Source organism: Mobula birostris, chromosome 23 (genome assembly GCF_030028105.1).
Source record: "Mobula birostris isolate sMobBir1 chromosome 23, sMobBir1.hap1, whole genome shotgun sequence".
Classification (NCBI taxonomy): domain Eukaryota; kingdom Metazoa; phylum Chordata; class Chondrichthyes; order Myliobatiformes; family Myliobatidae; genus Mobula; species Mobula birostris.
In genome coordinates, this window is record NC_092392.1 from 52,143,390 (window position 1) to 52,161,106 (window position 17,717).

General features: G+C 42.0%; 1 protein-coding gene across 3 annotated transcripts in view; it reads left to right on the plus strand.

Annotated features, from left to right (window-relative positions):
- The first annotated feature begins 6,356 nt into the window (after positions 1-6,356).
- Positions 6,357-17,717, plus strand: part of pde3a (phosphodiesterase 3A, cGMP-inhibited) — a 538,978-nt gene continuing 527,617 nt past the window's right edge. For 2 of the 3 annotated variants that reach the window (XM_072241234.1, XM_072241235.1), the window contains exon 1: positions 6,358-7,690. In XM_072241234.1, coding sequence (XP_072097335.1) covers positions 6,896-7,690 — 795 coding nt within the window. In that variant the 5' untranslated portion in view covers positions 6,358-6,895. Of the gene's footprint in view, positions 7,691-17,717 lie in introns of all 3 variants that reach the window. The other variant, XM_072241233.1, reaches the window with a different exon arrangement.

The following is a 17,717-nucleotide window of genomic DNA, read 5'->3' on the forward strand; positions in this document are numbered from 1 at the left end:
ACAGAGAATGCTGGAAGAAATCAGCAGCTGGGGCAGCATCTATGGAAATTAATAAACAGTCAATCTTTTGGGCTGACACCATTCTTCAGGACTGAATGAGGGTCGTGTAGAAGTGTCTCAGCCTGAAACATCAACTGTTTATTCACTTCCTTAGTTGCTGCCTGAGCTGCTGAGCTTCTCCAGAATTTTGTGTGTGTTACTCTCATAACTGCAGATCAGCTGCACTTAAGTACATCTGCGATAGAAATCCCCCATTCTGGGGGTTGGAATGGTTAGAGCCTGCTGCATGTTTTAAATAATACTTTGTTTTAAAATCTAGCAGTACATGTATAAAACTGCAGTTGTAGAACCATACGTTCACATAGCAGAAAAGGAAGCTTTTGGTCCATCATATGTGGTCTGGATTTTAGAAAGATCTGTCCTGTTCCCTGCAATTGAATTTCTTTTCAAGTTGATATTCAATTATCTTTTTTTTTAAACTCTGACTGAACCTGCTTCCACCACCTTTTCAAGCAGGGTATTCTGAATTATGATGACTTGCTACATTAACAAATTCTCATTTCTCTAGCTTTTTTTTTGTCAACTACCTGAATAACCTCAAGTCTCACTATTTTAACAAGTCTTGAACAATGAAAGAGCAAAAAAAATCAATTTAGAAAGATCCTCCTTTGGGAGCTGCCAATTTAAAAGGCCACAAGCAAACCTATAAGCTAATTTCAGTCCAAAATAAAAAATGACGGCTGAATCCATTTGACACCTTAGCAATAAGAGGCTGGCCAGATTTACTTATAGCAGGGCTTTGAACCAGATTACTTCTGTTGGAAAACAACTCCCACTTAGCTGCTGATTATGAGAGAGAACCAGGGAATCTGGAGTGATGAACAGGGAACGTATGTAAACCAGCAGATATAAAGATCAGGAAATATAAAGAGAAAGATTGGAGAAGGAATGAACATGAAGGTTGTTGACTTGATTCCAAATCAAGTACAGAAGAGGAAATAAAAAGAGGGAAAGAAAGCCTAGATTAAGAGACAGTAAAGAAAACTAAATTAAAATGTAAACCAACATCATAAAACAATCCACAAAGCAAACCAAATACAGTCTTAAATTTAATTCATTTTCTCCATCTGTCATTCACTCTTTGCCTTATAATTACTAACTCTATACATCTCAGCAGGTCAGGCAGCATCGATGGAAAGAGAAACAGTTAATGTTTCAAGCTAATGTACTTTCATCAAAATTGGAGTGCATGCAGAGAAGAGGAGGGGTGCTTAACATGCGTAATACCTTATGACAATTCATGCACCCTCTTGACATCTGTCTCCAAAATTAGATTCACTCAATACAACTGGAAAAGAAAAAAAAATCCTGAAGGTTAAAAATGGTTAGTTTCTTTTGTAAGTTAATAATGCTTTATTAAAAACACTCACAAGGAAGTGCAGGGCCATTGGAATATACAAACGTACATATAACATGACAATTGTAAAATCGTAGATTCACCCAACAAAAAGGAATAATTGAATTTCAAAACTGTCCTAGCCTCTGCTTTTCAGATACTAAAGATTGCAAATTTCAATCATTCATGAACTCTGATTGTCCCCTGGATTTTTCTTCTCTGACTCCATTTCTTCACCTTGTTTTCACTGCTCCTCCAATCTTCCCCTCTGTGATCCCAAGCAAACAGAACAAACCTCACCTTCATCCCTGTGTTCACCTCAATATTTATTTATCAATTTACTTAGAGATACAGCACAGTAATAGGTCCTTCTGGCTCAACGAGCCCGTGACACCCAATTACGTGTGTGTGACCAATTAACCTACTAACCCATATGTCTTTGGAATGTGGGAGGAAACCCACACCATCAGGGGAAGAACATAAAGACTCCTTAAGACAGCAGCAGAATTGAACGCTGGTCACTGGCACTGTAATATTGTTATACTAACTGCTACGCTACGTGACACCCCAGGAACACTAGTGGTTGTGGGCTCGGTCAAGTTGTGCTCTTCTGCTGCCTTCACCCTGTGACAGCACCTCAGACTATCTTCACTCAAGACTATGGATCCTCTTCATCAGTCCTGAGGAAGGGTCTCGGCCCGAAACATCAACTGTACCTCTTCCTAGAGATGCTGCCTGGCCTGCTGCATTCACCAGCAACTTTTATGTGTGTTGCTATGGATCCTCTCTCTGTTCTTCAGATTTACACTCTATTTAGACACTCCAATGACATTTATGGATCTATTTATTGCTGTTATGACACTTATCCTATCAATTCCTCCCCGCCCTTGGTCATTCTAACCTACCTACCTCTGAACTTGCAGAATTCCTCTCATGAGGGACTGATCCTAGTAGTTGATAAAGGTTGTGGCAGTGTGGTTTTGTGAGCTGACCTCTATCTTAAGGGGCTGAACACCAGCTCTCTTACACCTCCTTGTCTGGGCCACAATCACACTTCTGAATTTTGATATTGGTTCCCCTGGTGATCATTCCTGTATGGCACCCAGCCTCCAAATGCCCCATTCTGGACTTCTTCCTTGCCAAGTTCCACAGGCAGGGCTGTCCTGGTTAGGCCATCATTTCAAACTGTTTTTGTGCCATGGAACTCAACTCTTCCCACTCTTTCTTCCATTGCTCAGCCTCTTCCTACTTATATTCATGACATCTCCTCCAATTTCCTGCTCAGTCTCATCATGGACATCCAATTCTTCTACATCTCTACTCCACACAAAACTGATTTCAGAATCATTCCCCATTCAGCACCATCACCCTCATTCAGCTGCGTTAACTTGTTCTCACATTGAACAACTTCTCTTTTAACTCCACTCTCTTCCTTAAAAGCAAATATAGCAGCTATGGGAAGCTGTGGTTTAATGGAACCTTTCTTGTTTCTGACCCCATTCCTCACCCCTTGACTGGTTTATTGAGCATTGTTGCTGCTTCCTGCACTAGTACAGAAATCACTTTTGTGTCAGCTTTTTCTACCAATTTCCATCAAGCTCTCAATTACACCTGGCCCATCTCTGTCTCTTCCCTCTCCTCAGCTTCTCCATCTCCATCTCGGGGTCGGGGTGGGGGTGGGGGTTTGAATCAGGATGTTCAGAGGCCAATATGTGCATTTTATGCTCACAGGCTCCCTTTGCTGTCCGGACTACACCACTTCCCATCCTGCTTTGTGAGGACTCCATTTCATTGTATAACTTCCCTAGGTAGAGCGGATATGGAGAGGATGTTTCTTATCACGTGGGAGCCTAGGAACAGAGGGCACAGCCTCAGAATAGCAGGACATCCTCTTAGAACTGAAAATTTTTTTAGCCAGGGGGTGATGAATCTGTGGAATTTGTTGCCACTGATAGCTATGGAGACCAAGTCACTGGGTATATTTAAAGCAGAGGTTTGATAGTTCTTGATGAGTAAGGGCATCAAAAGTTACAGGCAGGACATAAGAAAATGAAGCCATGGTGGAATCGTGGAGCAGGCTTGACAGGCTGAATGGCCGAATTCTACTCCAATGTCTTATGGTCTGAATTCCACTTGTTTGCTCATTTCTCCACTTCCTTCATATCTCTTTTGATGATGATGTCACTAATGCTTCTCAGATGCTGTCTTTTTTCAACTATGATTTTCATTTCAATTCCAGCTATTGTAATCCGCTTCTTCCACCCACAATCCTTCTTCTCCCTCTCTTGAGCAAAGATTTTTGCCTCACCTCTCTCCTCCAAAGTGTCTACAACCTTCCTTCCCCTGTTATTGTTCCATGAGAAATCATTCCCTCTGAGGCACCCTGATTCACTTGTTCATCTCCACCTAAACCATACAACTGTAGGCACATGTGCAATGAGTAGAACTGTGCCATATAGGTTTAATAGTGACATCCAGTACTATTTGTGGAGTTTGCACATACTCCCTCTATGTTCAGCAGTTTCCTTCCAATCACAAAGCCATGCAGGTCAATAGGTTAAGTGGCCTCAATGAGAAGCCACAGTGTATGAGGGGTGATTGACAACTTCGTGGTCTAAGGTAGGAGGAGTCAATTTTAGAAAACCTAGCACATTTATTTTTCAACCTAGTTCCCTCCTACTTTTACACACTTAGTCTAGCGGTCGTGGAGCATACGGATCTTGGACCTCCAGAAAGTGTCCACAGCAGGGGTGATTGATAAGTTCATGGCCTAAGGTAGAAGGAGGTGAGTTACATGCACAGCTCTCGTTAGATGCACATGCAGTTCAACGCTTAGAGTGATTATGCAGAAAGTTTGAAGTTAATAACTCAACTCCTTCTACCTTAGGCCACAAATTTATCAATCACCCCTCATATAGGGGAGAGGTGAAAATGTGGGGACAATTCTTTAAAAAATAAATTTGAAGTATTATTTGTGTACATGAGTGGTTGATAGTTGGTGTAGACTCATTGGGCTGGAGGGCCTGTTTTTGTGCTGCATCTCTCTCTCTGACTCTGAAATGAAATACCTTAATTTTTATCTCTTCCCACTTACCTCTTCCCATTCCACCATCCAAAGTAACAAATATCTATTCCAGATGAATTCAATTGTACTGCATTTACTGTTCACAACGTGGTTCTCCATTTCAGTGCAGAAACCAAATGCAGATTGGACATGCTGTTTTGCAGAACAACCTCATTCAATTCATAAGGGAATCTCTGAGCATCCAAGTGCTAGTCAACTTTAAATGTTATTCCCATTCCAACACTGATCTTTCTGTCTCTTCCTCCAACAGCTCCAGTGAAACAACGTTTCATCTTCCCATTAGGTATGTACAAACTTTAGGACTCAATGTCAAATTAATCAATTTCAGATAACAAGCCTTTCCAGTTTGTGTCAGAATGGTCATTTGCCTGTAATATTGAATCCATTTCTTTCTCTCCACAGATTGTGCTGAACTACTGAGTATTTCCAGCATTTTCTGATTTTGTTTCAGACTTTCAATCACTTCTCTTTTGTTTCATTTTGCCAGAATGGGACATCTGCTGTGGATTTAGTTTGTAGCCATATGTTTTTTTTTCTCTAACAACTGTGGGGCAGATAGGTGAAATGCATTTGCAAGGCATGACTGGTCCATGCATTGGCACATGCAGCTCTTGCCTTTTGTGCGCAACAGCACTGACCTGCGCCATTTCAAAGTTGCCCCGTTGCATCATTCTAACACCCTTCACTGCTTTCAGTGCTGCAAGGAAAGAATTATTTTATCAACGATGAAAAAACCTCAACAAGTTTTGCATTTGAATACACCTGCTTTCCCTAGGCTCTATCTTTTATCCTTTGCTTCATTTTCACATTTTGACCAAGGGCTGCCACCCTCAACTGCTGACTCATCATTTCTGCCTCCACATGCTGCCCACCCTACTGAGAGTTTAAGAATCAGATTTATTATCATTGTCTTATATGATGTGAAATTTGTTGTTTGGTGGGAACAATACAGTGTAAAGATATAAAGTTACTATAAATTACAAAATAAATTAATAGTGCATAGAAAAGGAATAATATCGGGTTCATGGACGTTAGTAAATCTGATGGTGGACGGGAAGCAGCTGTTTCAGAATTGCTCTGTGTGGTTCTTTGAGCTCCTGTGTCTCCTCCCCGATGGGAATAATGAGAAGACGACAAGACATGTCCTGGATGGTGATGGTCCTTAATGATGGATGCTGCCTTCTTGAAGCACCGCCTCTGGAAAGCGTTCTCAGCGGTGGGGAGGGTTGTGCCCACAATGGAGATAGCTGAGTCTACGACCTTGCCTTATATCAGAAACTGCACTTTTTAAAAAAGTTACTGACTTTATTTTCTTTTAGGACAGTAGCACTTTGAACGTGCTGCTGATACTTTTACAACAAATCATGGTCCGAAAAGACGGAGACTTCTGTCTTCCACACCTGAGAGAAGGTGATACTGCCAACACAAGAACATTCCCTGACAAACAGCTGACAGCACGCACTGTACCACCCTGATCAGTGAAGAGAAAGAGCATCTTTTCCTCACTTTAGATCGTTCGCCCTCTGACTCTCGGCGGCAGTCTGTACTGTGGGATGGCATTTTTTAGGGAGTTCCTCACGGGGAGGGAGGGTTTGCTTGGTGGAGTTTATACAGGTGGCCAGCGGTGAACAGGCTACCACGGCAACGTTTGCTCTGATGTTTGGAGACCCGGCTCAATCTGCCCTCCGCTGTTGACTGCGACGCCCAGTACTAAATGAACGCCAGCATGTTAACGCTCTTCTAAGTTGGAGCCCGAAAGCCCTGCTCGGTGTTACCTCGTTTAGTATCGCTGGTCTTTCCAGAGCACGGGAGAGAGAAGGGGACTGAGGTGGGCTGGGTGCAAGAGAGTGAGAGAGGGAGGAGAGTGGGGGAGGGAAAGAGAGGAAGAGGAGGAAAGGATAGAGATAGGGGGTCAGTGGTCCAACAGAAGATGATGAAGGCAGCGGCAGCTCTCCTCGTGTTTTCTGCATGGGGCAAGGAGTGAAGGAGGAGAGACAGAGAGAGAGAGAGGAGGTGGAGTAGGGAAGGGGAGCCGTTCGCAATGCTCAGCACGGCCTAGATCGGCCAGCGTCAAGGAACCGGCTTGTCAGTCGGCTCCCGGTGTCATGTCGTTCGGGAGCTTTGGCGCCAGGAGCGAGCGGCGGGCCGGCTTCACGCTGAGGGGTTAGAGAGAAAGTGTGAGGGGGAGGTGGGAGGTTTCGTCACCAAAGTGGCCAAGCATCCTCCACACTCCCCTCACCCACCTCGGAACTTTGTGTCTGTGTGGAAAGACAGCGAGAGAGAGAGAGAGGGGGAGAGAGTTGTTTGTTTGACCAAGTGTTCAATAGAGGAAGGGGTGGAGGAGAGAGGAGGGTGGGGGGGAAGGGAGAGAGAGAGAGGAAAAAAAACTTTCTACCAACATACTAGAGGAGACGATGGCATCACGGCTGCAGCCCGCTTCGCCCCGGAGTAAAGCAAGCACTGATCCCGACAGGGGAGGAGGGGAACGCAATGGTTACGTGCGGGGCTGTGTGAGCCCTCTGCGCCGGGACCGGGGCTGCCCGGTGGCTTGGGGTGGACTGGCAGGCAGCGGCCGCCTGCTGTCTTCGGCCGCCGGGGTCGCCTCGCTGTCCGTGCTGCTGGGCGCTCTGCTGCGCTGGCTGGATGCCGGCGGCGGGCTGCTGACCCTGTTGCACTCCGCGCTGCCCCTCTTCAGCCTGATGAGCGCTTTCTTCTGGCTGGCCCTCTACCTGACCGGCTGCGGCAGGGGTGAACTCGCCCCCCGGCTGCTGGCCGCCTGCTCGCTGGCCGAGACTCTGCTGCAGGCACTGCTGGTGGGCGAGGAGCAGCTGCTGTCGTTCGGAGCCACCGCCGTGTTGCTGAGCTGCCTGGCCGCTGCCACCCTCATGGTCTTGCGGGTGAGCCAGGGTGTGTGCACCATCCTCTTCACCAGCCTGTTGAGGACCGTGTCGTTGCTCTCCCTGGAGCGAGTGCGGGCCAGTTGGAGACCCTTCCTGGCTTACTTGATGGGCATACTGGGAGTGATGCTGGCCAGGTACGCCGTGCGCATCTTGCCCCAGGGAGTGCCGCCGGCAGCCGCCGAGGACAAAGTTCCTGTCATCAAGCGAAGGAGGAGATCCAGTTCGGTTATTGCTGCCGAGATGCCTAATAGTCAACTGGGCTCTAAGCCCCACCGCAGGACATCGCTACCATGCATTCAAAGGGACCAGGTAAGGGCACTCTGTTGACAAGCCAAACTGTTGATAAACATTCGTGTTGGACTATTCACTACCGAGGCGTAGGACGTATTGTATATTTCATTTGATCGCCGATTGATTTCCTTCAGAAGCCAAACTACTAACAAAATTGCTGTTGGACCATTCACTTCAACCATTACTGAGCTTTGTAAAGGACGCTTTGTAAATATCATTTGGTCGCCGCTATGTTTCCGATGGAGCGTGGATTTAGAAAGTGTGATCTTATCGCAGCTGAACTGACTTGTGGCTTTTGCTGATTTAGTGACCCTGTTTTTTCTACCAAGACCTGTTCAAGACTTGTCGACTGGCATTATGATATATAAAATTGCCTTTTACAAAATGATCTTTCTCCGACACGTTACACACTTCTTTTCATGTCCAACATTTTCGTACTAGGGGTTGTGTTTTTTTAGCTGCGACAATCACAGGAGTTGCAAGAACGAAAAAGGAAAATCATAGAAATATGTTATTGTGTTTTGGTCTAAAATCTCCTTCATCCGAAATACCAATTAGAGAAACATTAGCCAAATCTACAGCTGTGAGATATCAAAAAGCTGTGGCACACCTGACAGGGAAAATAAATATTTTCCTAGGCAGCAGAGGAAATTCTTTATAAAGCGTAATTTTAAGTAATGAATGGTATGCAAACCCACAAACCATTTCCCAGAGACCCGTAAACATCTAAAAGAACGTGGTTTAATAAATAATAAATTACATATTTACTTTCTACGTTCCTTGATATGGGAAGGAACTAGTTTTTTTTCAACTGATAAATAATAATTTAAGTATGTGATTGAAATGCGTTTTTAAGGATACCTGAAGCAAGACTTTTGTGAATATTAGGAGACTGGGAAGGAAATATTTTGTATCAAAAGATAGATATCATTTAGAATGAAGAGCAGAACAGGAATTAAATCAGTAATTACTGTTTCTATTACGAAGGGATTACCTCTGAAATACCACTATAAAACACTAACCTTGGGCAAAATAATTAGCTAGGAGGTTTTGCCAACTTGTATTCATTCTATTTTTATCTAAATAGGTTAGAAAAGTGTTTTGATTTAATATGCATTAATTTTTCTTATCACATGAGGTGACCAGCATTTGGAAATACATAGGAAAAGTTTACCAAGTCTTTACAGGTCATGGAGAGGTTGGTTAAGTTGGCATATTGGAACATTCAAACATATATTTTTATTGTCCCTTGATTTTTAATGCTTCTAAAATGAACAGCCTTAAGTTTGAACAATTAAATTCTTGTGCAGAATCAGGTTAGCTATGAGTATATACTGTATGTTATTGTAAAGTTTGGCAAATTATGAATATTATTGAATGTGGTCGAAGTGTTGTGATGCTTTGGTTAGTTTTTGTAATATTTTGTCATTTAAAGCAGAAAATATACATGAAGAACTATGTTTAATGTCACTAAAGGAAAGCCCGCTGCTGTACCATGCATGATACTGGGTAATCTACATTCAGACTTCAGGAGGTTAATCAAAAGAAATGTTTTTGAGCATAACAAGGCAGCATAGAAATGCAGACTGGTTTGATAATGTTGATTCCACCCGCTCCTCTGTTTATAACAAATATGGTATTGTTTGCTAGTGGATATTTTCTCATTACTTGTAGCTTTAGCGCTGTGTGCTGTGTCTGACCTTTATTGTTCTGCCATTAACATACTGGTACTAAAGCATTGGACTTGGGGTTCTATATCTAACCTGGCAATTCTATTGGATACAGACATTCAATGGAACAATTTAAGTGACATTTATAAATATGAAAACAAAACAAAAGGATCTGCGCATTTGTAGAATCAAGATAGAACCTATGCCATACTTGACTATCAGACACTTAATATTCATTATTCTATATTTCCAATAGAAGCAGTATTAGGGAGGGTTTGATGAACAGTTAACAGGTGACCTGCCCTACCTGACAGACCGATATAACAGACTTTGACGTAGGAACTAAAAAGTTATAGTGTCCCATGATTTGTATTGTCACATTGCCAACTCCGTTTTTTTTTGTGTGGAATAACAAGTACTAAGATAGAAGTCAGGAAATCAAATAAATAATTCACTTGCCATTCAAGCCAGTTCTCTGGATCACTACCTGCTATTCTCTTGCGTCTGCCTTGTGGTATACTAATGAAAAAATTGTTTGTTTTTCAAATTTCCATTGCTGCTTTACTTTTACAGTTGATGGAATGAAAAAAAGTGAGAACTCCAACACTCTGATATGTTGTGCGATCTGCAGAGTTTCAGATAGAAACAAGGGAGCTATAAGAGTTCAGACAGAGTGGAGAGAGTTCCTTTGTTTTCTTTAAGTGGCAGCCTTTTCAATGTATCCCCTTCTCTGTTTTTCCATCCAAGCCAATAGAAGGATGGACAAGAAATACTTCTTCACAGAAACACTAACAGCAGTGATTGATTGAGGGAATTCCCATCTCTTGCACCTTCTTCTCCAACATCCTTCCATCTTTCAACTGTTGAACTACAAAGGAACACAATCTCTTTTCCAAACAACATTTTCAGAACTATATGTCACTGTTAAATAAGAGTTCTAAATAATTTTCTAACAATCCAGTTAGCATTTCTGTACTAATATTGGACTGTACAGTTTCAAACATCAAAGCCATATTAACTCTCTGTCACATTCACTAATTTGTTTTGATGTAGATGTGATTGTCTGGCACCCTGACTAAATTTAATAGAATCTAAAAAATAGATTTTCTCATCATATGGAGCTGGTAAAACCACATCTTTAAGCTTTGCAACTGAGAAACTAGTATTTCTGAGACCGGATCTTTTGCGAAGGATACACCAATATAATTAAAAGCCAAATGTAATTAAAAAGCAACATTTGACTGCCGTCAATCAACTTATACATCAGTTATTTCCCAAAACAGCATGTGAAATGTGCAAGTTCACGTTGCCATTGGTCAAGGGAGAATGCCAATGAGAAAATCCCTGCACTTGTTAGTAAACATTAGTTAACATGCAGCTATGCAGAAAAATAGGGTGTCAGTAGGGTCTCAACTGAAGTATGACGCCTCTGGCAAGGCAGATCCCTTTCACTGTTACTAAGGAATATTGTGTTATGTTCTTAACTCAAATTTAGGCCTTGAACTCAGAATCTGTGACTCAGAGGTCCAAGTGCTGTCAACAAACAAGACTGTCCAAATGGTACTTTATACAGTCCATAGGGTAACTTTAATAACAGTAATTAATTGCACTTGGCTGTAAGACAAACATTGTTGGCATGAGTTGGAAGTTGAAATTTTCTGAAAGCAAGGCTTGGATTCTGGTTTGTTCACAGTTTTGTAAAGCAGCTTTTATATTATGTGCCTATGATTTCACTTATATTTGGTATGCTAGACAGGCACTGTGTTTAAACTAATCAGCAAACCCACAAAGATAAGATGACTTGCAGAAATATACCTTTAAGAATAACTAGGGTGCCCTGCTCCTTTTTTTTAAATGATCTTGTGCATTTCGTGGTGGTGTCTGCTGACAGATCGTGGTGTCACCCTGAACAGACAGCTGGGTCAGTGAGTCATGGCATTAAAGCCCTCTATGGCAATAATTGTGCACTGCATAAGGCTGCCATCTTGACGAGGGAAAAACGAGTAGTGCCTGAGGGCGAAAGTGGGGGACATGATTTATTTTAATATCTTTAGCTACAATCCACTCTTTCCCCCGACTGTCTCCCAGTGATCGCTCGCACAGATCGCAAGGCACAGGCTCATAGTCTGGGTAGAGATCACAGCATGTAATCACTTGCAGTGAAAAACAATCTCTAATACAAGCAGAACAATTATTAGTCAGGCTAACACAAGCAGCAAGCATCATGTCAATGCTCCATCAGGAGTACTATAGTTGTTGTTGTTGAAGAATATGCCTTTGCTTTTCATTTTGTGAGTGGGAAACACTGGTAGTAGGTTGCACTGTTAAAAGGCTTAAATGAGTGTGGACACATTAATGACATCAACACAGTTGAATGACACTGGTTAAGATGACATGTACCCGAAGGTGAATCATGCCCAGAATTGCCAGGTTCACCAGAAAGTTGTTTTGATACTGTGGCTCAGAGCTGAGAGGGCAATAACCAAACTAGACTGATAAACTGGTACTTTATGCAGTTCATAGCATAACTTTAATAACCGGAATCAATTGCTGGGAAGTAAGTATTATGGTGTGAATTGAAATTGTGATGTATTTTATGTGTAGTTTACCAATAATAGTAGGAACAAATACATTCAACATTTCGCCTTCAGTTTTGCTTAGCTTTGACATGCTGAAACTACTTTCAAAGAACTCGTTGTTGCATGTGCCTGAGCAGACGAAGTGGCATTTAAAGCCCAAAGTGAACAGGTGATATCGAATTTAGACTGACCCAAACAGGCTGAATTATTATGTCTGACATGTAAAAAATATACACGTAGTACACCTGCTCATTGATGCAAATATCCAATCAGCCAATCATGTGGCAGCAGCTTAATGCATAAAAGCATGCAGACATGGTCAAGAGGTTCAGTTGTTGTTCAGACCAAGCAACAGAATGGGAAACAAATGTGATCTCAGTGACTTTGACTGAGGAATGATTTTTGCTGCCAGGTGGGGTGGTTTGAGTATCTCAGAAACTGCTGATCTCCTGTGCCTACAGGAGCAGGGTTAAGGAGTAGCCGCTCCACTACTGCGGGCAGTCAGCATGTATGCATGGGGCTGAATGGTCTCTGTCGTGCTAGCATTGTTAGGTTCACTGTCTCTCCATTTCCATCAAGATACTGGTGAGAGGAAAATGGTACCAACCCTGTCAGACTTTGCACAAAGGCTTTGTTAATTAGAACTTATATCTTTTTCTGCAGGGTGTGGGTTGGCCAGGTGCGGAATAAGCTTGCTTAATCTACATACCTTAACGTGAACAGTTGGAAGGTTATCCCTATTGTAACAGGGTGATCCCTTCCGATTTTTATACAAAGGAACCTTTGTGATCTCCCTGACAGGATGATTCTACTTCTGTACAGGCTTATGACGAATTGTAGATGGTTTGGTACTTTTGTTCTCTGTAACGCTCCATATTGCTCTTATTCACTGCACATTTGAATCCTCATAAATAAAGCTATTGAGGGGGAGCATAATCTTCACCTCAGTTCTGTTTGATTCCAGGTCCATTTCAATCACTTAGATCTGAGTTTTGTAAGCCCTGCTCACTGTGAGGACTAATATTTATGTAAATTTTGAGAAAATAAGGAAAATGATTAGGTAAGAGATCTAATGCAAACATCTGTGAGAATCTTATTGATCTACATTTGTGTGGTTGGATGCTCGTATATATATATATATAACATTAGTGCAGGACCGGGAAAAATATAATGGTAATGCTGGCTGGTCCTGTGGTGTGCATCTAAAATTGAAGGGTGAGGACAACTTTCAGAGTGTTATATTAAGCATCTATTTTGAAGTATGACTTCATTGATAAGATAACACCACAACACAAGTACCTTTTTTCCTCATTAATGCAAATATCTAATCAGCCAATCATGTCAAGTCAATGCATAAATAGATGCAGATATGGTGAAAAGGTTCAATTGTCTTTAGCACAAACATCAGACTGGGAAAGAAATGTGATCTAAATGATTTCGATCGTGGAATGATTGGTTGAGCTAGATGGTGCGGTTGAGTATATTTCAGAAACTGCTAATATGTTAGACTTCTTCCATGTAGCTGTCTCTAGGGTTTGCAGAAAATGATGTGAGAAACAAAAAAAACATCACTGAGTGGCAGTTCTGTGGGCAAAACATCTTGTTAATGTAGACAACACACATCAAAATTGCTGGTGAACACAGCAGGCCAGGCAGCATCTCTAGGAAGAGGTACAGTCGACGTTTCGGGCTGATGAAGGGACTCGGAAGGGACAGGAAGGGAACAGCAACTGAATGAAGGGACAGGAAGGGAACAGCAACTGAAATAATCACTTATTACAACAGTGGCATGCAGAAGAGCATCTCGAAATGCACAACACTGAACCTTGAAGTGGATGGGGACAGTAGTAGAAGACCATGAATGTACACTCAGTGGATACTGTGTTAGGCACAGGAGGTATCTACAGTGGCCACTGAATGTATCTGCATAGAATATTTTAGTCCTGACATGAGAGTAGATGGTTGGTGAATGTAGGTGGACAGAAGAGTAGGCACTTCACAAGTTGAAATAATTTTTGAGAAGAAACTTGTAAATATGATTCTAGACTTTAGTGCACACTGGCCCACCTGCTTTTCACAGAGCAACTGTAGGTCCTGATTGAGTATGAAAATAAAATCTAACCAGGAGCAGATCAGATATGGCGGATCTTGCAAACGAACATTCCCAATGGAAAATCAGAAGTGCAGTGAGGGGCGATCCATTAGTTTCAGCAAGGCTGTCATCATTAAAGTTAATGCTGGTGAAGAGTGGATACAAAACGTTCATTAACTTTCTCTGAGTCAGGGTCTCCATCCCTTTCTCTCCATGGACACTGAGTTCCTCCAGCAGCTTATTCCTTTTTACTTCAGATATTCTCGCATTTGCAGTCTTTGTATCACCATTTTTCTGATCAGAATTGAGTTGGGTGTCAAAGAATTACTGGCAACCTCCACTGCCAAGATCCTGACTCTCAAGGTGAATACGCCGGCCAGGGTAATGTGAAATCTACCCAAGTAATTTGTGAGTGAAAGAGCCATGCATTATCTTTGAGCACAAATTCTGTTAAGGGATGGAGGCAGTGTGCCCAGAGTGTGCAGAGACTAAGGCAATGCAAATACTAACTTGTCAAATTTATCATTTTGATAACTAATGAGAAATCTGAAATTGTCTTGAAAGACAGTGAGTGATGTTCTTTGAGTTTTAGACATTACCAGGTATAAAACATCAATCAAAAATGAATTAATTCTAAAAAAAAATATGCAAAAACTCAGTACATTTGCCAGAATCATTGGTGGTTTTTCTTTTGAGAGGTATTTATCATGACACTTGTGAGTGTCTCTTGTATTTAAAAATACAAACTCATATTAGAAGGATGTATTTTGTGTTGCTTTGGAGTAGAGAGGTGTAATTAACTATTTCAGCACTCTTAAGTTTATAAAATCTTTACGAGAAGAGCCGAACTTTAGTTTGTAAAGATCAAGTTTTGAGAGCCAAGCCCAATCGATTACTTTTAATGTGGATCTAGCAATTTTAAAATTAAAATATTTCATGGAGTAACTAAAGTGAAGAGCACAATTAGACCAACAAAAGATAGGAGTAGAATAGAATTCCCTCCACTTGCCTCAATTAGTTCAGTTCCAGAAGCCCTCAAGAGACTCGGTATCAGCTGAAGTATCCTGATTGATTCGCATTCCATCGCACAAGCTGAACATTCATGTCCTCGGCAGCCAGGTGTACCGTACCATCTACAAAGTGCCCTGCAGGTGCTGGCATGTTACTCTGACTGCACTTATCAATTTTTCCTCTAAAAAAGACTTGGTTCAAGGCCTGGTGTTTGGTGATCGGTGGGTCTTGTGGTCAATGTCGAGACTGAAGCCAGAGGACTGAATCAGAAGTCCAGAAGCCAAGGCCTGCTGGTAGGCTCCTCAGGTCTGGAAAACTCTGTGAGTCCTCTCAGGAACTCAATGTCTGCGAGTCCGCTGGAGTCTGAAGGTGGCCTGTCCTGGGGCTGGAAGACTGTGTATGTGCATGGGTAGGAGCTAGGTTTACCATTGTTGTTTTGTTGCTTGTTATTTTCTGTGTTGTTCTGCCGAGCATTGTGGGCCTGCTGTGTTGGCAATGGAATGTGTGGCAACACTTGTGAGCTGCGTCCCCCACCCCCCTCCGCACACCCCCAGATATGTTGGTTGTTCATGCAAATGGTGCATTTCACTGGATGTTTTGAAGTACACATGATAAATAAATTTGAATCTTGAATAGCGCAGTTGGAGCATCTTCACCTGTAGGAATGCAGTGATTCTAGAAGATGGCTCCGTTTGCCTTGCTGGCATCAGCCAGAATCTGAAAAATGAGCAAGTATAAAAGAAGTGTTTCACTCCCATACAGGATTTGCGAGCCATGAAATGTTTTATGAAGCCATTGCCATCACTGCTTAAAAGTCCCGTGCTTGACAATAGGGCATTCGTAATCATCACAAGGAGAGAAGGGACAAATCTATAAAAAGAACAGACGGATTTGGTTCAGCTATCAAACTGAGGCTGTCCCATTCTAAAGCAGAATAACATTAGCTCACCCAGCTCTCTCTACCACCACAATAATTGGACTGTTTACCAGAGGTGTGAAGTAAAGAAATGGCAGAATTCGTCTCCAGTCCATGGACATTGCTTGTTCTTTTCCCATCTGCTTCTTTCAAAGAAGCTTGCTGGGTAAACCTCCCCTGGAAAAGTTTCCTCCAGGCCAGAGTTTTCAAGAAAATGTGGATGTATTCTGGAATACTGTCAGTATTCAGAAATATGAATTATCTGACTATAAACTGAACTACTCTTTGGGAATGAATAGCAAGCTATGTTTAGTCTATGTACAGTACCCAGTGCTTCACTTGGACTTTGCATTGTGTTATATATCTTGAAGTCAACTTTGGTCTTAACGAGTGTACGGCATACTGTATCTGTTTGCTGTGTTTTATTCCTGTCAGAACAATGAAGTGAATAAGTTCATTTGTTTTCATTGTCAGATTTGAGCACAGTCCATGGCTGATCAAAGGTGAATATCATTGGATCATGTGGCGATAGAGGTGCTTCAGGGAATTGAGGGCTGAAAGCTTTGGAACATTGGCTTCTGGGACTGTAGAACCTGTACCCGTCTCTTTCACTCCCCCTCTGTGTGTAGTTGTCCTCACGATGGTCTAGAATATACTTTTACAACAGATGAGGAGAAACTTCTTTAGCCAGAGGGTGGTTAGTCTGCCGTATTCAGCTCTGCAGAACAAGTCATTGAGTATATTTAAAGTGGAGTTTTATATGTTCTTGATTCGAAGGGTGTCAAAGGTTACGGGAGAAGGCTGGAAAATGTGTTGAGAGGAATAATAAATCAGTCATGATGGAATGGTGGAGCAGACTCAATGGGCTGAAGAGCCTAACTCTGTTCCTGTGTCTTGTGGTCTAATCTGAAAATTTCCAAGCAGTCGGGATTATGGTTCTTGCAGATTTGTTCAAACCATTAACATACACCCAAAAGGGTGTTTTATGAGATGAGAAGACCATAAGATATAGGAGCAGAATTAGGCCATTTTTCAACAATGACCCATTATTCCTCTCAGCCCCAATCTCCTGCCTTCTCTCTGTATCCCTTCATGCCCTGACCAATCAAGAATCTTACAACCTCTGCCTTAAATATTCATAAAGATGTAGTCTCCTCAGCTGCCTGTGGCAAAGTATTCCACAGATTCTCCCCTCTCTGGCTGAAGAAATTCCTCCTCATCTCTGTTCTAAAAGGACACCTCTCTACACTGAGGCTGTTTGCTCTGGTCTTAGACTCACACATAGTAGGAAACATCCTCTGCACATCCACTCTATCAAGACCTTTCACCATTCGATACGTTCCAATTAGGTCACCCCTCACTCTACTGAATTCTAGTGAATACAGGCCCTGAGCCATCAAATGCTCTTCATATGACATGTTTTAATGGGGTCAGAGTGAAAAGTGGAAAGGGGTGTTATTTATAAGAAGTTCTTTTGTTACCATGCTTTTGACCAAAGTTTGCAGATGCCTTTTATTAATCAAAGAAGTAGCCAGGAAATTTATACTTCCCTGCTCTCCTGATAGTTCTCATTACTGAACAGTGCTCATTAGTTAATCACGTACCCAATTCCTTTTTCCATGACTTAGCTTTGGAATATATTGGAAGCTATTCCTGTCAAATGCTTTTTTGCTTTATGAAAATGCACGTTGTTGTGTCATAGGACTACATTGCTTCAGGAGATAGACTTTTAGGTATTAAAGGAATCGAGGAATATGCAGTTAGTGGTAAATGATTG